Here is a 26,910-nt window from a genome sequence, read left to right as displayed (position 1 = left end):
GGAGCGAAGGCCGAGCCCCGCCTACGTCACGGGGGGTGGAGCCTCCGCCCGGGAGCGTCCGGAGCCGCCGCAGGTAACGCGCCCCGGGTCTGGGGCTCTCGGCGCCGTGGGTCTCCAGCTTTCCCGGGCAGGGGCCGTCGCATCCTTGAGGATAGTGGGCCCGAGCCGGGTGGAGGGCACTGGGGAGGGCGTACGCGGACTCTGCCCTCTCCCGACCCTGACTCCCTTCCTCTGTCGCTGCCACGCGGGGATGGGCCTGCGGGATGGGACTGGCCAGGGGCAGCTGGACGCAGGGAGTCCCCGTCCGTGCGAAGTTTACCCCACTGGGCTCTGGTGACCGCGGTCAGTGGCTTAGGCCAAAGGTTGGATTTATTCAATCATCTCCCAGGAATCTCATCCATTTCTTTCTTCATTCGCTCCTTCCTCAGCTTGACTCCGAGCCAAGCCCATCGGTAGGTTGTCTGAATCTGAGAGTCCTAGCTCTGTTGGAATTTAGTCTAGAATCTGATCTATTCTGATCAAGACTTTTATTTTTTTTTCTTTATGATAGTCACACAGAGAGAGAGAGGGAGAGACAGAGACAGAGACAGAGACACAGGCAGAGGGAGAAGCAGGCTCCATGCACCGGGAGCCCGACGTGGGATTCGATCCCGGGTCTCCAGGATCGCGCCCTGGGCCGAAGGCAGGCGCCAAACCCAGGGATCCCCATGATCTAAAGACTTTTATTATTTTTTTTTAATTTTTATTTATTTATGATAGTCACACAGAGAGAGAGAGGGAGTGAGAGAGGCAGAGACACACACAGGCAGAGGGAGAAGCAGGCTCCATGCACCGGGAGCCCGACGTGGGATTCGATCCCGGGTCTCCAGGATCGCGCCCTGGGCCAAAGGCGGGCGCTAAACCGCTGCACCACCCAGGGATCCCTAAAGACTTTTAAATAGATAATTACATTCAACATGATCCCCGCAGTGATGAGGGCTTAATCGATAGCCTTCAGAAGGAGAAGGAAGTAACTCGAGGATGTCAATGGAAAGGAACAAGTCAGGGAAGGTTATGCTGAGAAGGGGGGAGTACATTTGAACTGGGCTTTGGAGGTCCACTGGGAGTCTCCCAGTTGACAAGAAGGGGAGGGGTATTTTCATAGGGGAAATAGCACAAGATGCAAGATATGAAAGGGCCTGCCCTGTTAGGAACAACAAATATAGTAAGAATAGCTCACTATGGCAAGAAAGGGTGGAGCTGAGTTCCTGAGAAGAAGGTTGAATCCAGAATGCTTTTTTTTTTTTTTTTTAAGATTTTATTTATTTATTAATGAGAGACACAGAGAGGGGCAGAGACATAGGCAGAGGGAGAAGCAGGCTCCCTGTGGGGAGCCTGATGCGGGATTCGATGCCAGGACCCTGGGATCATGCCCTGAGCTGAAGGCAGACACTCAACCACTGAGCCACCTGGGTGCCCCAAAACATAAAATATTTTACATTTTGATGAGAGTGAACATTATATGACCCCTGAAAATTTTTTTGATATATGCCCCTTTTCCACAGAAAATCACAGACACAGAAAACGTTAGCCAAAAAGCTTCTATAGGGCAGCCTGGGTGGCTCAGCGGTTTAGGGCCGCCTTCAGCCCCCGGCGTGATCCTGGAGACCCGGGATGGAGTCCCACATCTGGCTCCCTGCATGGAGCCTGCTTCTCCCTCTGCCTGTGTCTCTGCCTCTCTCTCTCTCCTCTCTGTGTATTCTCATGAATAAATAAATAAAATCTTAAAAAAAAAAAGCTTCTATAATTGTGTTAATAAAGATGTGTAACATTTGCCTCCCAAATATAAGTTTATAGCAAAGGGTTGGTGATGCTTATTCAAATTAATCAGACCCTAGGAACTGGCACATCAAAAGGAAAATTTTTTTAAAAAGATTTTATTGTTTTTTTTTTTTAAGGTTTTATTTATTTATTCATGAGAGACACACAGAGAGAGAATGGCAGAGACACAGGCAGAGGGAGAAGCAGGTTCCATGCAGGGAGCCAAATGTGGGATTTGGTCCTGGGACTCTGGGATTATGCCCTGAGCCTAAGGCAGACACTCAAACGTTGAGCCACCCACGCATCCCAAGATTTTATTAATTTATTCATGTGAGACAGAGAAAGACAAAGACATAGGCAGAGGGAGAAGCAGCTCCCTGCAGGGAGCCTAATGTGGGATTGGATCCCAGGATCCGCGACCTGAACCAAAGGCAGATGCTCAACCTCTGAGCCACCCAGGCGCCCTCAAAAGGAAAGTTTTTTTTTTTTTTTTCTTTTAAAGGAAAGTTTTTAAGGAAGGAAGTGACCTGATGTTTCCTGTGTTTTAGGTGGGAGATAATGTAAATGTCTAAAAAGTGCCTTTCTTTCTTATGCATAGGACACCATGAAACTGCTGCCAGTCTTGGAACCTGGAGACAAGCCCAGGAAAGCAACATGGTCTGTAAGGAAGGATTCAGATAGAGAAGAACATGAATTTTTGTTTCATTTTAAGTAGTTTACTAACATATTTGATCGTCTATGAAAAAGGGTAGAGCTGAAACTGTAGTTGCTGGTAATTAGACTCAAACTGAAAAAGTATTCAGAGGAAAGGTAGTGGGGCAATAATTATCACAGAGCAGATGTTGATTTTATTAAAATCCATTTACTAGGAAGAGTAAGGCACTGACCATCTGGCATCCTCAGGTCCAACACTGTGTTTTCCCTCAAGCTGTGACTCACTTTTAAGATTTCCAAGGAAGTGGATTTGGATTAAACCGGCCTTATTCCTTCTCAGCTGCTTGTTCAACCAACGTTTTATTCAACTAACACTGGCCTCTCAGGGGCATCTGCTGTATAGGTGCTAAAGGTACAAAGGTGAAAAGTCTCAGCATAGTGGGGGCTGCACTCAGCAGGTGATGGTGAGGAAATGTAGTCAGTACTGAAGCAGAGCTCACAGAAGGCTGTAGGGAGGAGTTAATACTTCTGTAGGACCTTGGAGGAAGTCTTTCTATTTGGGTTCCCTGCCTCCACTCTTGCTCTCTAGCCAACCTAAATCTGATTCTGGCATTTTCTGGTTTAAAACCCTTTTGTGCCTGATTTTTTTTTTTTTTTTTTTAAGGTTTTATTTATTCGTTTGAGAGGGAGAGTGCAAATACACCACCAGCAGGGGACAGTGGAGGAGCAAAGGGAGAGGGAGACTAACTCCCTGCTGAGCAGAGAGCCCCACTTGAGGCTTGACATGGGGCTCAATCTCAGGACCCGGAGATCATGACCTGAGTTGAAGGCAGACGCTTAACCAACTGAGCCATTCAGGCACCCCTTGTGCCTCTTTGATATTAAGATAAAAAACGGAGGCCTTAAAATGGCCCCTTGGACCTCCTATGATCTGTCCCTACCTGTCTTTCCAACCTCAAGTAGCCTAAATCATCCTTTGTTCTCTTTCTCTTCCTTAATAGCCCTTGCACCGCCCACTCTGGTGCTCTGTGTGCTAATCCTTACCTGGGTTGATCTTTCCCTCCATTTTTCATCCCTCTCTTTGCCTAGCTAACTTCTACTCATACTTCAGAGATCTGTTCAAATGGTGCTTCTTCAGGAAGCCTTCTCTGACCACGTCCTTCTCCTACCTCTCCTTATATAGGGTAAGGTCCTCTTATGATATGTTCTTATACTACATATGCCTTGTACTTCTTTATCGCACAATTAAAATAAAATGGATATATGTGAAATTATACATTTAATGTTTCTCTTCCCCACTAGTCTGTAAGGGCTCTGAAGGCAGGATCTTTTCCTCTTATTCACCATATATCTGGGTGGCTGTGTGCTCTTGGGTAAGTTATTTAATTTCTCTAAGTCTTGGGACTTCAGTTGTAAAAAAGCAGATGATGATAACAGTACTGTCCTCAAAGGGGTTTTGTGCAGATTAAGGGAAACCTGGACTGTAACGAAGTTAACGGCAGGCATGGTACATTGTTAGTGATCATTCAGGTGATAATAGGATGTGCGAATCTGGTTATTAGAAGAAAGATCTGGAAAAGAAATAGAGACTTGGAAATCACTGATGAATATATAGGTGGGTGGTAACTGAAACCATCACTGCAGATGAACGTGATAGACTTAAGTAGATGTACACAAGAAGAGAAGAGAATCCAAGGGTACCAAGGCTTGGGAGACAGCTGGTGGGAAAGGAATCAGAACAAGAAAACAAAAGAGCAGCCAGAAAGGTGGGTAGAGAACCAAAAGGAAGGGATGTGGGGAACCAGGTAAGAAGAAAGGTATGAGAAGGGATCAGGACTACCAAATGCTAGAGAGATCTAATGAGACAGGGCCTGAAAAATAGCTACAGAATTTTCTTATCCAACCAGGAAGTTTTAAGTATGTTTTTATAGCCAGCTTTTAGAGTAACTTTAGAGGGGCACCTGGGTGGCCTAGTTGGTTAGGTGTCTGCCTTGGGCTCAAGTCATGATCTCAGGGTCCTAGGATCTAGCCCCCTGTTCTCTGTTCTGTGGGGGGGACCTGCTTCTCCCCTGCTCTCTGCCTGTTGACCACCCCTGCTTTTGCATACTCTGTCGAGTATAAGAATAGAAACATCTTTAAAAAAAAAATAATAATAATTTTAGAGAATGGGATGGATGGATCCTATATTTGATTTTTTTTTAGTCCTAGCTCTGGATTCCATCAAGTTAAGCTTTATGAATAATCTGGGAAAACTCTTAACATCAATAAATTCTGGAGACTATTACTTGACGATGCATCACAGGCTAGTAGCAGGAGCATTGGGGCTATAGGTTCCTATGTGAGTGTTCCTGAAGCTCTAGCCACCATTTATTGAGCCCTTCCCTGCCCTGTTACAAGACCTCATCTTACCCTTCCCAGGTAAGAACTAGTGCCATCCTCATTTTATAAATAAGGAAACTAAGGAAGGCTTAAAAGGATGAAATGACTTCCAAAGGATCACACATCTCAAAAGCACCTGAATTGGGGCTTGAACCAGGTCTGCCTGAATTCACAAACCATGCTCATGGCTACTGTCTCATGCCAGGACACACCACCATACTTTTCTGGGTGTCAGTTTCCCATCTACCCAATAGGGACAATTACTGGTCCAGTGCAGCATCCCTACTAGGTTAACGTGAGACGAAGTAGTGACAAAATTGAAAAGTGAAAGGTTTTATGCAAATGGAGGATACTATTATTAATCATGGGAATACCACTTTGCTGGATATAACTGAAAGTGTGTGTGTGTGTGTGTGTGTGTGTGTGTGTGTGTATATAAGAGCCCTCGGTCTAGTGAATAATTCATGAGGAGTGGAGAGAACACACTGCTGCATTTATTCTCCACTCAGGTCTCCTGAATGCATCCTCCCTTTGGCAGGTACACCTTGACCCCCCCTGGAGACAGCCCCTGTGCTCGGGTTGGCCACAGCTGTTCATATTTACCCCCAGTTGGTGATGCCAAGAGAGGGAAGGTCTTCATTGTTGGGGGAGCAGATCCGAACAGGAGCTTCTCAGATGTGTACACCATGGATCTGGGTAAGACCAGCAGCTGTGGAGCATGTGCCCTATCACCAGGGAGCAGAGCTTGTGCTATTGCCCATGACCAGAGCATTTGTAAGAACACCAGTTCAGACGAGATCACAGGGCTTTCGTCTAAGAAAATGAACATCACTGAGAAGTCCCTAACATTTCAGCAGACCTTTGGAATACATCTACCCATCCAATACCTTCTTTTTAAGGGCAACAAAGTCTGTTTAGAGCTCTGGACATCCAACCATTCCTTCATCAAATATTATTCTGGGAGACATTGATGGTTCCACTTCCTCTTCCATCCACATATCCAATTAATCACCAAGTCCTAAATGTCTCTATCTCCATCCGTATCTGTCCATTTCCCCTGCTACTACTGTAGTCCAAGCATTAGTACTTCTCAACTAGACATTACAACAGTATCTTCTCTGGTCTCCCGGCTGCCAAGTTTACCCCTGTATGGTGCATTTTCTATACCCAGCTGGAGAGTATTGTCTAAATCTGACCATGTCACTCTCACGTTTCAAGCCTTTTCCCACTCATCTCTTGGCTCTCCCATTTCTTTGCTACACTAAGTAACCTTCAGTTCCTTGAACATGTCTCAAACCTGGTCTCCAAGCTTTTGGACATGTTGTTCCCTGTGCTTTGAGGGCTCTTCTCTTTCCTTATCACCTGACTATTCATCTTTCAGATCCCAGATTAACTGTCCCTTCCATCGGGAAGCTTTCCCTGATACTTCTGGACTAGTTTAGGCCTACAATTGGAAAGGAGAAACCATTCTGTTTTCCTTCTCTACTTGTACGTCTCCTCTCAACTCTAGTCTTAATACTTCATTTCTGGCCACCAAATGTCTGAGTGTCTTTCCACACACCAAGCAATTCTGCAACACCTGCTGAGTATCCTACAACTCCATTCAGTTCTGACAAGATCCACCTGGACTTAGCATCAGATCCCACCAGTTAAGGACTCAGTTCCGTAGGACTCTCCTACCCCTCTCCCACTCAAGACACTAACCGGGAGTTCAGGTCATTGTGTGTGCTTCTGACCTGCCAACTATAAATCAGATACCCATGATCCCCTCCTTGGGTTCCATTAATTTGCTAGAGTGGCTCACAGAACTTAGGGAAATAGTTTACTTACTAGATCATTGGTTTATTATAAAGATACAACTCAGGAACAGCCAGATGGAAGAGATGCATAAGGCAAGGTATGGGAGAAGGGTACAGAGCTTCCATACCCTCTGCAAGTGCACCATCTTCCTAGCACCTCCATGTGTTTACCAACCTGGATGCTCTCCAAACCCCTTCTGGGTTTTTCTGGAGGCCTTTTTACACAGGCATGATTGATTAAATTACTGGCCATTGGTGATTGATTCAACCTCTAGCCCCTCTGCCTTTCCCAGAGGTGGGGGTGGGAGGCTGGGACTGAAAGTTCCAACCCTCTAATCATATGGTTGGTTCTCCTAGCAACCAGCCCCCATCCTTAGGGCTCCAGAAGTCACCTCATAAACATAAACCCAGGTGTGGTTGACAGGGGCTTGTTTCATAAGACACTTTTTTCAGTCTTACAATTTGGTAAATTCCAAGAGTTTTAAGAGCTCTGGGCCTGGAACTGACAATGATCACATATATATTTCCTTTTTTTTTTCACATATATATTTCTTAATATAAATCACAATGTCCTAACCACCCTCTATGTTTCCATAGTATTCTATAATTTCCCATTCTTTTTTTTTTTTTAATTTCTTTTTAATTTCCCATTCTTATACCCCTTCACAGATCTTTTTTTTTTTAAGATTTTATTTATTTATTCATGAGAGACACACAGAGAGAGGCAGAGACACAGGAAGAGGGAGAAGCAGGCTCCATGCAGGGAGCCAGATGTGGGACTCCATCCTGGGTCTCCAGGATCACGCCCTGGGCTGAAGGCGGCGCTAAACCGCTGAGCCATCCGGGCTGCCCCCCCCTTCACAGATCTTACCACATGTGATTGTTTCTTGTCTGTCTTCCCCCACAAGAATGTAAGCGCCTTGGAAACAGGGAATATAGTTATATTATTCATCATTATATCCCCAGCCACGACTATAGTGCCTGGTACAGAGTAGATGTTTTTAAAAAATTAATTAATTTCTTTAGAGAGAAAGAGTGAGTGAGTGCACAAGAAAGGGGCAGAGAGATAGGAAGAGAGAGAATCTTTAAGCAGGCTCTGTGCTTTGAGCATGGAGCCCCACAAAGGGCTCAATCTCCTGTCCCTGAGATCATGACCTAGCTGAAATCAAGAGTCAGATGCTTAACTGACTGAGCCACCCAGATGCCCCCAGAATGGGTGCTTTTTAAGTATTTGGATGGAAGGATGAATTAACGAATAAATGAAGAACGAACAAATGGTGACCACTCTGTGCTATACACAATGGCAGAAGAAAACCAGTGGCCCACATGCATGTTTTGTTAGGTCCCTGTGACATGCTGTTATTATTTTAATCTAAGCTGTTCACCAACAAAATGTGCAAGGGTCTACGTATAAAAATGGAAAAATGGTATGGTTTCTCCTGATAATTTTGGGAGATCTGATATCATAGGTCTACATGGCAACAGGAGAGCTGCCGCCAATCAGTGGGCTTCTCATCCCCCAATTTGCCACATTTCCTCCTATGTAGGCATTTGAATTTCTGCACCCAGCGCTAGGAAAACAAAGACAAATGAAATCTCTTCCAGCCCTTAAGGAACTCACTGTCTATTCACTTACATCTTTGAGGGGACCCATTACTAGCTTTGTGACTCTGGCCAACCTGTCTAACCCATCTGGGCTTCAGTGTCCTGTAAAATGGGGATAATAACTTAGATCCCTTGGCAGTTGTGAACTTGTTTAGCCAGGAATCATTTAGTTTCAGGTAACAGAAACTCTCTTAAACTGGCAAAAAACAAACAAACAAAACGGAAGAATCCAAACATAGGAAATACAGCCTAGTCTCAGGAGAGAGTAGATGCAGGAATTGGAAAGTTGTCAAAAACCATCTACTTTCTCCCTCACTCTCTCTGGGGAGATCTGCTTCTTTAGGTGGATGCTACTTTTTCTCTTCTCCATACCTTGGCTGTAGCTACTTCTCTACACATGATGGAAGAAATCCAGAAATTTTGTTTGAATTCTAGCTTCTCTGGAGGGAGGATCTGATTGACCCATTTTGGGTCAAGTGACTTTCCTTGACCCAATCCACTGAGACCATGAAGTGAAGGTGTTATAGTACAAACAGGTCTCCTGGGATCCCTACCCCAGTGGTTGAGAGAATGGGGATAGTTTCCCTAAAGGAAGGTTTATGGACCAGGCAGACAGCCCCTGAAGTTCTATTATAGAACTTTTTCAGAATTTGACCATATTCCCTACAAGTGATTTGTTGGTAGTTCACTTATACCTTTGACCCTTTTCTCCTCACTACCTGCCCCCAGATTTATCAACCGATATAAGCAATTGGCAGGTTCAATGTAGGGACTGAGTGAAATGTCTTCTAGGAACACACCGGTGGAACTTAGCCACCTCGGAGGGCCTTTTGCCCCGGTACGAGCACGCCAGCTTCGTTCCCTCTTGCGCCCCTCATACCATCTGGGTGTTTGGAGGTGCTGACCAGTCAGGAAATCGAAATTGCCTACAAATTCTGAATCCTGGTAAGTAATCAAAGGTTATTTCATTTACCTAAATAAGGAAATAAATCCAATTCCATTTCCTGTAGCAAAATTCATTTGGATTGTCCTGCATAATTCATTTAACTTTGTTGACCTCATAGAAAATAAGAATTTAAAAAGAAAAAAGAATTTTTTTAAAAGATTTTATTTATTTAGGGGTACCTGAGTGGCTCCATGGTTGAACATCTGCCTTTGGCTCAGGTTGCGATCCTGGGGTTCTGAGATAGAGAACCACATTGGGCTTTCTGCAGGGAGCCTTTTTCTCCTTGTGCCTATGTCTCTGCCTCTCTGTGTATCTCATGAATAAATAAATAAAATCTTTAAAAAAAAAAGGATTTTATTTATTTATTTGAGAGAGAAACTGAGAGAACATGAGCAGGGGAGAGAGGAGCAGAGAGAGAGAGGGAGAAGCAGACTCCCCCCTGAGCAGGGAGCCTGACACAGGGCTCCATCCCAGTACCTTGGGATCAGTGAGCTGAGCCAAAGGCATACACTTAACCAACTGAGCCACCCAGGCACCCAAAAATAGGAATTTTAACTTCTGGCAGAATCTGAAAATAATAGAATTACATCTCCCCCTCTGCTTTATAACATGCACAATTATCAACTTTTTTTTTTAAGATTTTATTTATTCATGAGAGACACAGAGAGAGAGAGAGAGAGGCAGAGACATAGGCAGAGGGAGAAGCAGGCTCCATGCAGGGAGCCTGATATGGGGCTCGATCCTGGGACTTGATCCCAGAACTACAGGACCATGCCCTGGGCCAAAGGCAGGGGCTAAACTACTGAGCCAACCAGGGATCCCCCAATTATCAAGTTCTTAAAAGCCAAAGCTAGGAGAAACTTCAGAGAAAGCTATGGCAAGTGGGCGACCAAGGGAAATGACTTTCCTAAAATCACCAAGGAGTTAGTGACTAAGCCAGCCTAGAACCTGTCACCTAGATCCTAGATCAGGGGTCTCATATGGGGGCGATTATGTCCCTACGGGGATTTTTGGCCATGTCTGGACACATTTTTGGTGATCAAGCACAAGGTGTGGGGGGTTACTACTGGCATCTAGTGGGCAGAGGCCAGAGATGCTGCTCTCCATTCTGTAATACACAGGACAGCTCCCCATAAGAGTGAATTATCTAGTCTCAAATGCCAATAATGCCAAAGTTAGAAACCCTGACCTAGATCCTCCTATTATGTTTCTTTTAGCCAAACAGTACAAAGTTCCTGTCTAGTCTCACCAGCAGTTTTATCACCAATGCAGCAGTTTAGGAAGATCTTTTTTGAGGGGAATGTTCCTGAACCACCATGGGAAGTGGGCTTGTCTCTTTGCTAAAAATTGCAATTAACAGGGACTCCTGAGTGGCTCAGGAGTTGAGCATCTGCCTTTGGCTCAGGGCATGATCCTCGGGTCTGGGGATTGAATCCCACATCGGGCTCCCTGTGAAGAGCCTGCTTCTCCCTCTGCCTATGTCTCTGCCTCTCTCTTTCATAAGAAAATGAATAAAATCTTTAAAAAAATTACAGTTAACAGGGCTCCTGGGTGGCTTGGTTGAACATCTTTCTGCTCAGGTCGTGATCCCTGGGTCCTAGGATCCAGCTTCACTTAGGGGTCCCTGCTCAGTCTGCTTCTCCCTCTGCTGCTCCCCCTCCCCTGCTCATGCTCTCTCTCTCTCTTTCTCTGCCAAATAGATAAATAAAATCTTTATTTAATTTTTTAAGATTTTATTTATTCATTCATTAGAGACACAGATGTCTCTGCCATGGGCAGAGGGAGAGGCCAGCTCCATGCAGGAAGCCTGATGCAGGACTTGATCCCAGGACCCCAGGATCACAATCTGAGCCAAAGGCAGATTGGCTCAACCACTGAGCCACCCAGGTTCCCAATAAATAAAATCTTTAAACAAAAATAAAAATTACAATTAAAAATTTTTGTTTTCTCCTTTTAATTTCATAATTACTGTGGAAATGGTTTCCTATTAACATTGTTTTAACATCACTTTTAATGGCTGAATGACACTCCATTTTGTGACAATACCATAATTTAGTTTGTTTTCACATTTTTACCATTATAAATAACAAAGTGTAAGCATCTCTGTTCAGAAGTCATTGACAATTATTTACGTAGAATTCATGCCCAGAAAGAAAAAGACCAACTAAAACACTATGAACTTTAAGGCTTTAGATACATGCTACCCAATGGCTCTCCAGAGTTTTCCAACTGCTTCTCTCTCCAGCTGTATGTAATTTTCACTCCTGAGTGGTGTTGAATTTCTTTTTTTTTTTAAGCAGGCTCCACACCCAGTGTGGAGCTCAACATGGGGCTTAAATTCACAACCCTGAGATCAAGAGTTGGATGCTTAACCAACTAAGCCATCCAGGCACCCCAAGATTTTGTTTTTAAGTAACCTCTGTACCTAGTGTGGGGCTTGAACTCACAAACCTGATATCAAGAGTCACATGTTCCACTGACTGGGCCAGCCAGGCACCCCCAAATTTATCATTTTTTAAACACTGCTAATTTGATAAGCAAAAAAACTTATTTATTTATTTTTTGAAGATTTTATTTATTTATTCATGAGAGACGCAGAGAGAGGCAGAGACACAGGCAGAGGGAGAAGCAGGCTCCATGCAGGGAGCCTGACGTGGGATTCGATCCCGGGTCTCCAGGACCACGCCCTGGGCTGAAGGCAGCGCTAAACCGCTGAGCCACCCAGGTGTCCAGCAAAAAAACTTATATCTCGTTATTTAAATATGCATTTTGTTAACAATTAGCAACCTGGATATTTTTCATATGACAGTCAACTCTTGCCAGTGCTCTATCAGTAAGATGCTTGTTTGCAAATAGTTGGTCTTCTGTCACGTTGGGATAATAATAGTTCTTACCTTGTCAAGTTTGGCAATGATTTAAAGTAACTCAGTATCTGGCACATAGTTAATGCTCAATAATTGTTGTTGTGGTTGATGCAGCTATGGTTTGGCAGATGGAAATCAGTTCTGGATCCCTGGCCTTTTGATTTTCAATGATGGCATCCATTTGAATAAAATACAGAAAATTTGGAAAGCCTCTGTCAAAAGGAATTGATTTTCTACCAGATCTCATTTCTCTCCTAGAAAGTATAATTTAACAGCATGCCCAAGAAATATAAAAATGTGAATCATTAGCTATTTTGTTACTAAGGCCAGTCTGTCAAATGGCTTAGGACTCCTTTGTGATTATTTGTGCTAGGTGCTTTGACTTGGCAGCAACTCAATCCCAGGCTTTTCTGATCCTGGAGGTCGTGTACTTTCTAACTCCCAGATTCTAAATCTAAGATCCAAAAGCTCTCCAAGATCCATAGCTATAGAGATGATTATTATATTTTGCTTTGGATATAGGCTGAGACTTGTTTCATATCCAGGTTCATGTTTGAGTCTCATACATATTACAGATGCTTCCCATGGCACTCTGTATACTGAATGAAGACCTTTACAAATGGCACAGAATTTCTTAGGCAAGAAATAATTCCTGGTGTGTTGTGGTGGCACGAGTGTGGGGATCTTGACAGATCTGAGTTCATGCTTCTGCTCTGCTACTCACTAGCCCTGCAACCTGGGGGAAGAATTTAAGTTTTCTGAGCTTCAGTTACCTCATCTGCAATATGAGGGTACTTTCCAGAGACTTCCTAGAATTGAGTGGGGAGGAAAGACCAAATGCTAAGGACAATCATTCTGTACCAAGCAGGTGCTCGATTAATGCATCTATTTTTATAAAACTCATGCTATATTCTAAAAAAAAAAAAAAGATAAGCTTCTTTGCACCTTCCCAAGTGGTTAAATTTTATTCTCAAGTCAGAAGAGTGGAAAATACATAGATCTTGGTGTTTTCAAAATGGAATCTGAATCCCAACTCAGCCATTTATTAGCCATGTCTCTTTATTTTAATTTTTAGTTTTTTTTTTTTTAAGATTTTATTTATTCATGAGAGAAACAGAGAGGCAGAGACATAGGCAGAAGGAGAAGCAGGCTCTTCACAGGGAGCCTGACGTGGGACTCGATTCCCAGACTTGGGATCACGCCCTGAGCTGAAGGCAGATGCTCAACTGCTGAGCCACCCAGGCGTCCCCATTTTAAGATTTTATTTATTTATTTGTTTGTTTGAGAGTGAGACAGCATGAGCAGGGGGAGGGGCAGAGGGAGAAGCAGACTCCCCACTGAGCAGGAAGCCTGATGCGGGCTTAACCTGAGCTGAAGGTAGATGCTTAACTGACTGAGCCACACTTAACTGACTGAGCCACACAAGCACCCCTATTTTATTTTGTTTTAGATCTTTTAAGTAAATCTCTATATCCATTGTGGGGCTCAAATCCACAACCTCATGATCAAGAGTTGCATGCTCCTCTGGCTGAGGCAGCCAGGCACCTCTAGCCATGTCACTTTAAACAAATAACTTCATCTGTTTCTGCTTCAATTCTCTTATCTGTAAAATGAAGAAACTAATATTTACTTAGCATTTACTATTTAGAAGGAGCTATTATTATTACTACTGACACTATGATAACTTTGTTTTCTTTTTGTTTTTTTAAGATTTTATTCATTCATTTAAGAGAGAGACACACACACAAAGATAGTACAAGCAGGGTGTAGGAGAGTCAGAAGGAGAGGAAGAAGCATGTTCCTCGCTGAACAAGGAGCCTGACTTGGGCTATCCAGAGATCATGACCTGAGCCAAAGGCAGACTCTTAACCATCTGAACCATCCAGGCACCTCTGTCTATTTTCTTTTAATGGCCACATATTCTGGGAAATTTGGCACAGTTAGATCTACCCTCTCAGAGAGGACGTTCAAAGGAAGATCTCTTAAAAACAAATCGACCTCATTTTTAATTGAGCGTGTGACTTTTCAATCTTGGGGATTTGACTCTATCTGGGAAAATTCTCACTATCACCCTCTACCCCTCCTTGACTTTGGTGGTACGTGAACCCCACCTAAATCTCTGCTGTCCCTCTTGGGGTTGGAGGTGTGGAAGGTAACCCTGCCTACCCTCAGAGTCAAGATCAGAGGTCCATCAGCTTGGATATCTTAGGCTCCTGCCTTCTCTCTGGACCAGCAACCAGGACTTGGACCATGCCAGAGGTGACCAGTTGTCCACCATCCCCAAGAACATTGCACACATCATCTGCAGCCATTGGAAACCAGCTGTATGTCTTCGGGGGTGGAGAGAGAGGTGCCCAGCCTGTGCAGGATGTGAAGCTGCATGTGTTTGACGCAAGTATGGACTAGTGGACACAAGAGGGCTGCCACTTAGCAGGTCAGAGCCACCCTCGCCTACAGCTTACCTGATATAGGAGGCAGAGGTTAAAAAATGACATTTTGTATGAGTGTCTCACTTCTAGATGTCTTAGATGTGTCCCTTAGCTAATATCTTCTTCCCATAGCAAAATTTGCATTTAAGAAGATATAAATGATCAATTTAAAATATTTAAATGGTGTAACTTATAAAGCAAAAGAGTAAAAGTATCCCCTTTAGCTTTTCCTTCCCACTCCCCAAACAGGTAAAAACTGTTAGCAGTTCCTAATGTCTCCTTCCAGACTTCCCTTTGCATTTATACATCATACATATGTGTAAATGGACACTTAAGAATTTTCTGCTAATTTGATGGGGATCCCTGGGTGGCTCAGCGGTTTAGTGCCTGCCTTTGGCCCAGGGTGTGATCCTGGAGTCCCGGGATCGAGTCCCACATCGGGCTCCCTGCATGGAGCCTGCTTCTCCCTCCGCCTGTGTCTCTATGTATACTATATGTATATACATATATACTATATGTATATATAAAATACTGTAACTCCCAAATTATTAACATCTCAGCGTGTTTCCAATTTTTCTTTTAGTTTTTGACTTTTTTTTTTTTTTAAGATTTTATTTATTTATTCATGAGAGACACAGAGAGAGGCAGATACATAGGCAGAGGGAGAAGCAGGCTCCCTGTAGGGAGTGTGATGCGGAACTCGAGCCCAGGAGCCCGGGATCACAACCTGACCCAAGGGCAGATGCTCAACCACTGAGCCACCCAGGTGCCCCTCCAATCTTTTTTTTTTTTTAATGGCAGAGATGGGGCACCTGGCTCTCTCAGTTGGTAGAGCATGAGACTCAATCCTGGGATCGTGAGATTGAGCCCCATGTTGGGGGTAGAGTTTACTTAATAAAAATAAATAAGTAAAAATTTAAAAACAAAGATAATTCTATATGTAATATTTGTATCCTATATTTTTCACTTAAGCACTTTCCCTGTGATCATGAAGTCTTCAACATTTTTATTTGTTTGGTTGGTTTTTTGTTTGTTTGAAGTAGGCTCCACGCCCAGTGTAGGGCTTGAACTGACCCTGAGATCAAGAGTAGCATGCTCTACTGGCCAGCCAGCGTGCCTCAATCTTTAATATTTTATTTTATTTTATTTTATTTTATTTTATTTATTATTTTTTTTAAAGATTTTATTTATTTTTTCATGAGAGATACAGAGAGAGAGAGGCAGAGACACAGGCAGAGAGAAGCAGGCTCCACGCAGGGAGCCCGATGTGGGACTCGATCCCAGGTCTCCAGGGTCACACCCTGGGGTGAAGGCAGGCGCTAAACCGCTGAGCCATCCAGGGATCCCAATCTTCAACATTTTATTTTATTTTATTTATTTTTTTTTTTAAATTTTTTTATTTATTTATGATAGTCACACAGAGAGAGAGAGAGAGGCAGAGACACAGGCAGAGGGAGAAGCAGGCTCCATGCACCGAGAGCCCGATGTGGGATTCGATCCTGGGTCTCCAGGATCGCGCCCTGGGCCAAAGGCAGGCGCTAACCCACTGCACCACCCAGGGATCCCTTCAACATTTTAAAATAAATACATAGTATTCTATCATGACTGCAGCAATAACAACCACTCACCTATTGGTGCACTGAAGCTACTTTCAGAGTTTCTCTATTACAAACAATGCTGTGATGAACGTGTTTGTGCATAATAATTTTTCAGATTATTTCAGATTGTGTTCCTTCGAACAGTGGGGCTCCATTCACAACCTCAGGCATGCCACAAATAGTAATTCTAACACAAACTTTCGTGTTCTGAGTACTTTCTCTGAGCTTATGCTTTATGTACATCATCTCATTTAATCCACACTTCAACTGGAGAGCTAGGTATTCTCTTTATCCCCATTTTACAGCTGTAAAAACTAGAGCTTAGGGAATCACTGATGCAAGGCACAAAGTTATTCAGTGAAATGACCTTGTTTTAACGCCACAGCCTGTGTTGTAACTCTTATCCTGTACTGACTACTTCAAAAGTAGTCTTTTTCCCCCATGCTTCCAGCAAATCAATTAAAGATATTGTCTTGAAAAAGGAGGACTCTGAGGGCCTGTCACAGAAGAACCAAACTTGTTCTTTTAAACTCTGGGGCAGTTCCAGGTTGAAGCTTTTAAAATTCAAAACAAGGAATGGCTTCCTAATGCCCAGTAGAAGGAGCAGGCATGTTAGGTAGTGAATTCTCCAGCCCAGGAAGTGTTCAAGCAGAGTCTATACAGGCTTAGAAAAAGGGAGAACTGGATTGGGTTGGCAAGTTGGAGTGAATAACCCCACTGTCACTTTCTGCTTTGAGCATCTCAGCTTGCTGGAAAGTGAAGCTTGGGTCTATTTTCTCATGTTCTTGCTTCTTAGCTTTTTCATCTGTTGTCAATGAATTTACTTTTCTAGACAGTCTGACCTGGTCACAGCCAGAGACACTTGGAAAACCTCCATCCCCACGGCATGGTCATGTGATGGTGGCAGCAGGGACAAAGCTCTTCATCCATGGAGGCTTGGCAGGAGACAAATTCTATGATGATCTCCACTGCATTGATATACGTAAGTAGGATAGAGGGCATAAGGGCTTGTCTGCTTAAAATTAATTAAAATATGCTTTGATAGAATATAGCTTCACTCATAAGTGTGGGTAAATTGACCAGCCAGCAGAATCTTAGCTAGATTTGACAGATTTCTGTCAAATGTGGCCTGAATAATAATAATAATACCAATGAAAGCAATCACTTTCCGAGTGTACTCGCTATGTGCCCAGCCATTAATTATCTCTTATGTTTCCAACAACCCTGCTCTTTCATTAAAATTCATTATGCTTGGGTGGCCCAGGTGGCTCAGCGGTTTAGCCACCGCTTCAGCCTGGGGGCTGATCCTGGAGACCCGGGATCGAGTCCCACGTCGGGCTCCCTGCATGGAGCCTGCTTCTCCCTCTGCCTGTGTCTCTGCCTCTCTCTCTCTCTCTCTCTCTCTCCCTCTCTCTCCCTCTCTCTCTCTCTGTGTCGCTCATTAATAAATAAATAAAATCTTTAAAAAATTCATTATGCTTTGTATTCTCTGACTGCCATTAATCATTAACCCTATGCTCATAAGGGGCATGGATAATTTTGAATGTGTCCGGTGGTTGGTGACCAGAATTACCATGCTAAATGGTTAAAAACACCAGAAAGAGGAGTTAGGGAGAATGTGAGAATTGTCCATAGGGTCTGAAGGGCTGACAAGTCCTAGAGATCCTGGACTCATTCTGGGTCATTCTTTCAGACTATGAGCTCCCTTAGGGCTGGGGTTTTGTCTCTTTTGTTCCTCTCCAGTATATTTCCAGCACTTAACACAGTGTCTGGTAGATTGAGGGGGATGACTGCATATCTTGAGTGGATAAATAAATGTCTTTTGCGTTGCTCCAGACTACAAGAATTGGAACAGTGGGCAGAAGGCAGGAGAACTGCTGTGTAGTTTATTGGGCTACCTTGCCCAACAATGGATTCTGTGGCTCGGTGACATCTGAGGCTAGGCAACACTGGCTGGGATTATTATATTGGCAAGAGTTTTGGCTACACTGGGTAATTCTCCCTTCCAACTCTGAGATGCTGGGTCCCTGCCTTGAATTGACAGATGGAAAATATCTTCACAGAAGTGTTCCTTGCAGCAGTCAAATGGAGTTTTAATGCGTATTTTAAAAGAGAAAGCCCTTTACTCCCTTGCACTGAGGAACTACTTCCTGGCTACTTCTCACCCTTTCCTACCCCATTAATTCTCTAAACCTAAAATTCAATAATATCTTGCTTCATTTCAATGTTTGTTTGAAAAGATGCAAATATCTTTGCAGAAATAGTTTGGGAGCAGGTGCTTGAAGCAGCACATAAAGTGTGGAGAACACAGGTTCTAGCATCAGACTTGATTATCATTCTAACTGTGCAGCTTGCTGGCTGTGAGATCTTAGACAACTATTTCCCTCTTTGATGCTGTTTCTTCACCAGGAAAAAGAAAGAGAGGAGGCAGAAGTAATAGCAGCTTCATAGGACTGTTTTCGAGCAAGCAAAATATTTAAAGTGTCTAGCCAGCACTCACAAAAGTTGCTTTCTAAGGAACTGATAGTATTTAAAAAGCACACACACAGGCATGGAACTTAACTCCTTCCGGGCTCCAAATTGGTAAATGGTGACAGTCACCAAAGATATTATATTATTCAGTGTGCTCCAAAGACCATTTACATCAGACTCACCTGAGATACTTGTTAAAACTATAAAGTGCTGAGCTCCTCCTCCCTCCCTGGACACCCAAACAGAATTTCAAGCTTCCCCAGGTAATTTCTGTGCAAATTAAACCTTGCTGTATTACCTCTCAGGGTGCTTTGTGAATGACCTTCAGTGAGTGGTTTGCCCACTGCAAGAGTCTGACAGGTAAGGTTGAGTCCATATTCTGGGTCATGTTGTACCCACTTTCTTTCTCTTGGCAGGTGATATGAAGTGGCAGGAGCTAAGTCCCACGGGGGCACCTCCCACAGGCTGTGCTGCCCACTCAGCTGTGGCTGTAGGGAAACACCTGTACATCTTTGGAGGGATGACTCCCACAGGAGCACTGGATACAATGTACCAGTATCACATAGGTGAGCAGGTGTTCACTGTGGGTCTTTAAACAAATGTTTAAACAAATATGACCAGGATGCCTGGGTGGCTCAGTGGTTGAGCATCTGCCTTTGGCTCAGGTCATGATCCCGGGGTCCTGGGATTGAGTCCTCCATTGGGCTCCCCACAGGGAGCTTGCTATCCCCTCTGCCCATGTCTCTGCCTCTCTCTGTCTCTCATGAATGAATAAAATCTTTTAAAAAATAAAATAAAATAGGGCAGCCCCGGTGGCTCAGCAGTTTAGTGCCACCTTCACCCCAGGGCCTGACCCCAGAGACCCGGGATGGAGTCCCACGTCAGGCTCCCTGCAGGGGATCGAATCCCCCTGCAGGGAGCCTGCTCCTCCCTCTGCCCGAGTCTCTGCCTCTCTCTCTCTCTCTCTCTCTCTCTCTGTCTCTCATGAATAAATAAATAAAATCTTAAAATAAATAAATAAATAAATATGACCATTCTTTGGAAAGTATCACAGTACTTTGGTTTTTCCCTTTGTATCTAAATCCAAAGGAATGAAAACCAAACTTCTAGGGAATGACATCATGAAAGCAGTAACACTGTCATTAGATGTTTTTTTAAAGATTTATTTTAGAGAGAGAGCATGAATGGGAGGGGCAGAGGGAGAGGGAGAATCCCAAGCTGACTCCACACATTGCTGGATGCACGGCTGTCTCACAACCCTAAGATCAGGACCTGAGCCAAAACCAAGAGTCAGATGCCTAACCCACTGTGCCACCCAGGCGCCCCAGATTTTTTTTTTCTTTTATTTCCTATTTCTGTTAAGGCTGCTAAAGCAAATCATTGTACATTTCTGGAAATTTCTTAACACAGAGCCTGTGTATTTGTCTTTTTTCTAACATAGAAAAGCAGCATTGGACCTTGCTTAAATTTGATAATTTTCTACCCCCTGGACGATTGGATCATTCCATGTGTGTCATTCCATGGCCAGTGAGGTGTATGTCTGAGAAAGAAGATTCAAATTCTGCCACTCTAAACTATGATACTGAGGAAGGGGATTCCACCGACCAAGGAGTGACACAAGGTGGTGACTCACATGAGGAAAGCCAGACTGACACACTGCTCTGTTTTGTGTTTGGCGGGATGAATACAGAAGGGGAAGTCTATAGTGACTGTATTGTGACTGTAGTTGACTAATAAATCCCACATTTTTATTAAATGACAATCTTTCAGCAAAGTCAAATGAAGCCTTAACTGTTTTATCCCTCCCAAAATATTTTCTGCACTATATATTCCTCTTATCTACTTTGGTAGGTGAGGAAATGGATACCCCAGGGCAAAAACCTCTATTAAAAGGTTTTACCAGCAATACAGCCCAAGTAAATGTGATTGCTTCAGAATATTGAGCACAAAGGAATGCCTAACTGGCTTCATCAGAATATGCGACGCTTGACGCTTGATCTCAGGATTCTAAGTTCAAGCCCCACATTGGGTGTAGAGATTACTTAAAATCTTAAAAAAAAAAAAAAAACCACAAAAATATTGCAGAATTAACGGGTATAAATTAGGGAGTAGACTAACAGGTTTAAGTATCTTTGTAGTATTCAGTAGCTGCTCTCTAGAAAGAAGTGCAGCCTGTTGGCATTTGGTACTGAGAGCCATTGGGGACAGAGATGAAGACTGTCCCTTGTCTTTCCCAACCACCTGCCAACTCCACAACACACAGCAGGTCATTTTTAATGTTTGTATTGAACTTGACCTGAAGACCTTTGGTATTACACTCCAGGCTTGTTCAAATACTTCTGGGAGGGGCCTGGGCCTTGGAGTAAAATAATCATGCCATCAGGTTCCAGTTCTGCCACAGTTAGCAAATTAACCTTTAAGCTGGTTGCCCACCTATAAAATATTTATCCTTGAGCAGTATTGGGTTTATTAGTACCAGAGAGCCTGCTCTTTATTGATCACACAAAATTATCCATTTAGATCATCCCTTTCCTCAGGAAGCCAATCTAAGTAATCTTGAACCTCTTTTGATACAAATACTGCCTTAGATCCACAATTGTAGCAGGGCTTCAAGTAGTTTCAGGGTCACCATCCTAGACCCCACTTCAGACCAGTAAGGAGAAATTCCAGAGATGGAGATTCTGACACAGCAAAGGTTTTAAAATACATCTTTAGATCCTAAAATTATGAACTGAATCTAAGTGTATAAAGTTAACATCAGTGACCCATCACTCATAGCAAGTCTTAGAAGTCTACCAGCTATAAAGTGTTAGTAATAAAAAGCCACCATAAAGTCTTAAAGGGGAAATCAGAAATTTCAACTATGTTCAAGAAAATTCCACTCTTGGACATTGTAAAATGGCCCTTGCTTATTAGGTAAGGCGGTTTCTTACCTTTCTTGCCCCCTGCTTTTAAGATTTATTTTGTGGGGAAGGGGGGTGCCGGCACAGAGGGACAAGGAGAGTCTCAAGCAGACTCGATGCTGAGCATGGAGCCTGACATGGGACTCAAGCTCATAACCCTGAGATCACAACCTGACCCCAAACCAGAAGTCAATCACTTAGCAGGCTGCACCACCCAGGTGCCCCTCCTGCCCTTTTTTGTTTCTAAAGATTTTACTTTTAAGGGGAGGATGGAGTAGTTGGGAAGGGCAGAGACAAGCCAACATGGGGCTTGATTGCATGACACTTAGATCATGACCTGAGCTGAAATCAAGAGTCAGATGCTCAACCGAGCCACCCAGGCACCCCCTGCCCCTTTCTTAAACTAGATTGTAAGGCAATTTCCCTGAAAAGTATTAGATAAAAATGTTTCTTTACCTCCAAACTCCAACTCCCTCCACACAAGTGGGAATATAACCTTGAGGCAAATGACTTAATTAGAAGCTTATCACAAAAATTAGACCAGTGTAAATAACAAACATTTATTGGTGTCACTTATGGTAGAAAAAGTTCCTACACCACATGTGCGTGACGCAATTGTTAAATAGAACATTTCCAAGGTGAACACACGCCCTAAAACCAGCTTTTTTACCCACTTTTTAAGATAGCCAATTCTTCCTTTCCCCCCACCCCAAGACATGTGAGCAACTGCTAATGAAAAGCAGTAAACAGCCACTTGGGCTATAGCATTTTCAACTCCACTCCAAGGTGAAGATTCCAATTACATTCGAGACTTAAGTTCTCTCAATTTTCTCCTAACGAAAGTTCCTGAGTCCAGTATTTACAATATTACAGCACTAGCAGAGCAATGTCTACAACTCATCTTTGTCTGCTGGTTCCTCATCACCAGTTGGGGGAGGGCCTGCACTTCCATAGAGTTTGCTGATAATTGGCTGAACAATTTCCTCCAGTTCCTTCTTTTTAGCCTTGAAATCTTCAATGTCAGCATCTTGGTGACTTTCTAGCCATTCAATCTTTTCCTCTACAGCTTTTTCCATGGTCTCCTTATCTTCAGAGGAGAGTTTACCTCCCAGCTTTTCTTTATCTCCAATCTGATTCTTTAGAGAATAGGCATAGCTTTCTAATTCATTTCTAGTATCAATGCGCTCCTTGAGCTTTTTGTCTTCCTCGGCAAACTTCTCAGCATCATTAACCATCCTTTCAATTTCTTCAGGTGTCAGGCGATTTTGATCATTGGTAATTGTGATCTTATTTTTGTTGCCCGTACCTTTGTCTTCAGCGGTCACACGAAGAATGCCATTCACATCTATCTCAAAGGTGACTTCAATCTGTGGGACTCCACGAGGAGCAGGAGGAATTCCAGTCAGATCAAAAGTTCCCAGGAGGTGATTGTCTTTTGTCAGGGGTCGTTCACCTAGAAGTTACACCAAAAAAACGCTTGTTATTACTGACAAACATTAGTACATCTGAATACTTACACTTCAGTCTATTAGAGCTTACAGTGGCAAGGGCATGCTTATCAAGCTAAAAGTGGATATTGATCTATAAGGAGTAGCAAGTGAGACTATGTTAAGTTACTACTAACCTTTTTCTTTTTTTTTTTAAGATTTTATTTATTTATTTATTTATTTATTTTTTAATATTTTATTTATGTATTCATAGAGACACAGAGAGAGAGAGAGGCAAAGACACAGGCAGAGGGAGAAGCAGGCTCCATGCAGAGAGCCTGACGTGGGACTCGATCCAGGGTCTCCAGGATCACACCCTGGGCTGCAGGCGGCGCTAAACCGCTGCGCCACCGGGGCTGCCCAGATTTTATTTATTTATTTATTTGTTCATGAGAGACACAGAGAGAGAGGCAGAGACAGAGGCAGGGGGAGAAGCAGGCTCCATGCAGGGAGCCTGATGCGGGACTCAATCCTGGGACTCCAGGATCATGCCCTGGGCTGAAGGCAGGCGCCAAACCGCTGAGCCACCCAGGCGTCCCTATGTTACTACTAACTTTTAATTGAACTTCATCGACATCATTATGAACTTTTCTTATTACATTTTAAGAGCCAGCTCAGAAGTTATCTTTATAGACAAACAGTGCCAGATAGGTAGGTAAGAATTAGATTTGGGGCTGACTCTACCAAACTGAACACTAGTCATATTGGGGAACCCTCATCTGAAGACAGCAGCGGTTTCTTTCCTCATTTCAATAGAATATATTAAGAAGTCATGCTTTTCAAAAACATACTATGTCATTCACAAATGTAGGGTATTACCTTCATAGACCTTGATTGTAACAGTTGGTTGGTTATCAGAGGCTGTAGAAAAGATCTGAGACTTCTTGGTGGGCACCACAGTGTTCCTTGGAATCAGTTTGGTCATGACACCTCCCACAGTTTCAATACCAAGTGTAAGGGGACATACATCAAGCAGTACCAGATCACCTACAAAGGTAAGTTAACCAATGTTAAGTTCTAATTCAAGGGTCACAGGAGCACTACCAAGCAGTCTCCCCCTGAACTATTTAACTTTATCTTCTCCATCGTGCCATTTAATGCAAATCATTTCAGAAGCAGTGAATTAAAATAGCTGCTAATCATCTTGAAACTAACCCAGGTCTTGTCCTCAATTAACCCTTTATTAGCTGTGTGACCCTGCTGCTCATGTTCTATTGCTTTCTAAAGCAAGAGCTAATTATACTCTTCCTCTCAAGCTACTGAAGTACTGTGAAAGATGCTGTGATACTGCCATACCTGTATCTTGATCACCAGAAAGTACACCAGCCTGGACAGCAGCACCATATGCTACAGCCTCGTCTGGGTTTATGCCACGGGATGGCTCCTTGCCATTGAAGAACTCTTTAACCAGTTGTTGAATCTTTGGAATTCTAGTAGAGCCACCAACAAGAACAATTTCATCAATATCAGACTTCTTTAAGTCAGAATCCTCCAGCACCTTCTGGACAGGCTTCATGGTAGAACGGAACAGGTCCTAGAATAGGAAACACAATTATTGTGGTGATGCCTGTTCCACCCAGATATTGACTAAATATCTAAATGCAGTATCCTAAACACAGAGTCCAACTAGGTCTCATTAGCCAAGCAAAAAAAAAAAACCAGGAATATACCATATTTAGCTCTTCAAATTTGGCCCGAGTCAGAGTCTCAGAGAAGTCTTCTCCTTCATAGAAGGACTCAATTTCAATTCTTGCTTGATGTTGAGAAGACAGGGCCCGTTTGGCTTTTTCTACCTCCCGCCGGAGTTTCTGCACAGCTCTGTTGTCTTTCCTAACATCTTTGCCAGTCTTCTTTTTGTAGAGTTTGATGAAGTGTTCCATGACACGTTGGTCAAAGTCTTCTCCACCCAGGTGAGTATCTCCATTAGTAGCCACAACTTCAAAGACACCATTGTCAATGGTGAGAAGAGACACATCAAAAGTTCCACCACCCAGGTCAAACACCAGGATATTCTTCTCCCCTTCCCTCTTATCCAAGCCGTAAGCAATAGCAGCTGCTGTACTGTTAACAGAATGAGAAAGAAAAAAATGACTTAGTTAAGTTTACATTCCCCCTATTTGGCAAATATGCCATTATTTCTGAATTTGACACTTACGGCTCATTAATGATCCTCATAACATTCAACCCAGCAATAGTGCCAGCATCTTTGGTTGCCTGGCGTTGGGCATCATTGAAGTAGGCTGGTACAGTAACAACTGCATGGGTTACCTAGAGAATAACAGGTAATTAAGTGTATATTATCAGATGGTTCAACTCTTATATAAGTTGCACTCAAACCACCGCTTTAGTTTCTAAGACAATCAATCTGCTGTTAGATGGGTATGTAATTTTACACCCCTGGATTTGCAAGCATTAAGTGGTAACGTAAAGTCCCTAATATTTGTTGAGCCTACAGTAAAATATGCAAGTAAATTAAAAATTGATTTATGAATGTCATTCAGACTCAAGTCATTAAAATACTAAAGGCATCTACACAACACAATAAATACAAGAATAGGGAAAATAAAATTAAACTTAACATTGTTCTTGAAATATTTACCTTCTTTCCCAAATAAGCCTCCGCAGTTTCCTTCATTTTGGTTAGAACCATGGCAGAAATTTCTTCAGGAGCAAATGTCTTTGTTTGCCCACCTCCAATATCAACTTGAATGTATGGTTTAGTCTTCTTCTCAACCACCTATTTTAAAGAATAATCATTAATTTCAGACACAGAAGCACGAACATTTAAAACTTTAAAAAGAGGACTGAGTCCCACTTTCTCCCCCCATAGTTTGGTTTACTTTAGTCGCTTGGAGCTGAATATTGCCTAGAAATACTTAAGGAGTATGGATGCCTTATAAAGACAAGCCTCTTCGATTGTTTTTTTTTTAAGGTTTATTAACTATACAAACTATGCAGAGAGAATAGTCCTGTGGGAAGTGTCTTTATTTGCCGAGCTTACTTTGGCAATATTTGTAACATACCAAGATTACTCAATAAAAGTTATTACATGTACACCACGTTTGTATCCTTTCTGTTGTCTCAATTTTTCAGTAACTTATTATTCTTAAACACTCCGACCCCCCATCGCCCACTTTCTCTTCGGGTGAGAGGAAAAAAAAAAAAAAAAAAAGCCCTATCGGACCTTGAAAGGCAAGAACTTGATGTCCTGTTGCACAGACGGGTCGTTCCATGTGCGGCCGATGAGCCGCTTGGCGTCGAAGACGGTGTTCTCGGGGTTGGAAGTGAGCTGGTTCTTGGCCGCATCGCCGATCAGACGCTCCCCTTCAGGCGTGAAGGCCACATAAGACGGCGTGATGCGATTGCCCTGATCGTTGGCGATGATCTCCACGCGGCCGTTCTTGAACACCCCGACGCTGGCGGAAACATCACCAAGAACGCAAGGAGTCAGCACCGCGGTCTCCCGGCAGCCCAGGAGGCCACGCCCCATTCCCCCCTCTCCACAAACCCCACTCACCAGGAGTAGGTGGTGCCCAGGTCGATGCCGACCACCGTGCCCACGTCCTCCTTCTTGTCCTCCTCCTCGGCCCGCGCCGCGCCGAGCAGCAGCAGCACCGCAGCCACCAGGGACAGCTTCATCCTGCCGGCGCCGTAGGCCAGTGGGTCAGCAGTGAGTCGGGACGTCACGGACAATCCAACCACAGGCCGCAGCACCGGAGCGCACCGAGGAGACTGATCTGAGGGTACAAGGCCCGGGGTCAGCAGGAGCAGCAGACAAGGCGAAGGGCAGGTCCGGAAGGACAGGCCGCGGCGCTTACCTCTCAGACTCACAAAAATCCCCCAAGTCGATGAGTCTGTGATGTCTCAGCCAGCGTCGACCGCGCCGTCGCCGAGGCCGCTTATATACCCTCCCCCCAGCCCCGTCGTGGAGGCCACCGATTGGCGTAGGCGCTGCTCGTTGGAGGCCGCTGATT

The 26,910-nt window shown here is 43.7% G+C and overlaps 2 protein-coding genes across 9 annotated transcripts; one reads left to right on the top strand and one right to left on the bottom strand.

Annotated features, from left to right (window-relative positions):
• Positions 1-20,326, top strand: RABEPK (Rab9 effector protein with kelch motifs). 8 transcript variants are annotated; one of them, XM_049115035.1, is made up of 10 exons: positions 21-73; positions 2,399-2,457; positions 3,544-3,638; positions 3,757-3,827; positions 5,372-5,529; positions 9,030-9,182; positions 14,191-14,442; positions 16,907-17,056; positions 18,963-19,112; positions 19,988-20,326. In XM_049115035.1, the coding sequence occupies exons 5-10, from the start codon at positions 5,520-5,522 to the stop codon at positions 20,278-20,280; spliced, it is 1,008 nt and encodes a 335-aa protein (XP_048970992.1). In that variant the 5' UTR covers positions 21-73; positions 2,399-2,457; positions 3,544-3,638; positions 3,757-3,827; positions 5,372-5,519; the 3' UTR covers positions 20,281-20,326. The 8 variants fall into 8 exon arrangements, with proteins under 8 accessions (XP_048970989.1, XP_048970992.1, XP_048970990.1 ...); XM_049115033.1 differs by lacking the exons at positions 3,544-3,638; positions 3,757-3,827 and adding an exon at positions 429-452 and having other exon boundaries at positions 30-73; XM_049115032.1 differs by lacking the exons at positions 3,544-3,638; positions 3,757-3,827 and having other exon boundaries at positions 1-73.
• A 1,669-nt stretch (positions 20,327-21,995) lies between these two features.
• On the bottom strand, positions 21,996-26,908 carry HSPA5 (heat shock protein family A (Hsp70) member 5). The gene is made up of 9 exons (XM_025475134.3): positions 26,755-26,908; positions 26,454-26,673; positions 26,121-26,352; positions 25,536-25,673; positions 25,092-25,204; positions 24,607-24,997; positions 24,233-24,470; positions 23,756-23,923; positions 21,996-22,902 (listed from the first exon to the last, which is right to left on the bottom strand). The coding sequence occupies exons 2-9, from the start codon at positions 26,573-26,575 to the stop codon at positions 22,340-22,342; spliced, it is 1,965 nt and encodes a 654-aa protein (XP_025330919.1). The 5' UTR covers positions 26,576-26,673; positions 26,755-26,908; the 3' UTR covers positions 21,996-22,339.
• Between the last annotated feature and the right edge of the window lie 2 nt (positions 26,909-26,910).

The sequence above is a fragment of the Canis lupus genome, chromosome 9 (assembly GCF_003254725.2).
Source record: "Canis lupus dingo isolate Sandy chromosome 9, ASM325472v2, whole genome shotgun sequence".
NCBI classification, from domain to species: domain Eukaryota; kingdom Metazoa; phylum Chordata; class Mammalia; order Carnivora; family Canidae; genus Canis; species Canis lupus.
Note: the sequence above shows the minus strand (reverse complement) of the source record. Positions and strands in the feature narration are given on the sequence as shown.

What these genes read in the sequence shown, in the direction of transcription:
- HSPA5 (XM_025475134.3), bottom strand. Translation starts at nt 26,575, where the DNA reads ATGAAGCTGTCCCTGGTGGCTGCGGTGCTGCTGCTGCTCGGCGCGGCG. An exon ending in CTGGGCACCACCTACTCCTG is followed by an intron (nt 26,353 to 26,453) that starts GTGAGTGGGGTT and finishes TGTTTCCGCCAG; the next exon opens with CGTCGGGGTGTTCAAGAACG. An exon ending in TACAATCAAGGTCTATGAAG is followed by an intron (nt 22,903 to 23,755) that starts GTAATACCCTAC and finishes TGTAACTTCTAG; the next exon opens with GTGAACGACCCCTGACAAAA.
- RABEPK (XM_049115032.1), top strand. Translation starts at nt 2,405, where the DNA reads ATGAAACTGCTGCCAGTCTTGGAACCTGGAGACAAGCCCAGGAAAGCA. An exon ending in TCTCCACTGCATTGATATAC is followed by an intron (nt 17,057 to 18,962) that starts GTAAGTAGGATA and finishes TTCTCTTGGCAG; the next exon opens with GTGATATGAAGTGGCAGGAG. An exon ending in AATGTACCAGTATCACATAG is followed by an intron (nt 19,113 to 19,987) that starts GTGAGCAGGTGT and finishes TTTCTAACATAG; the next exon opens with AAAAGCAGCATTGGACCTTG.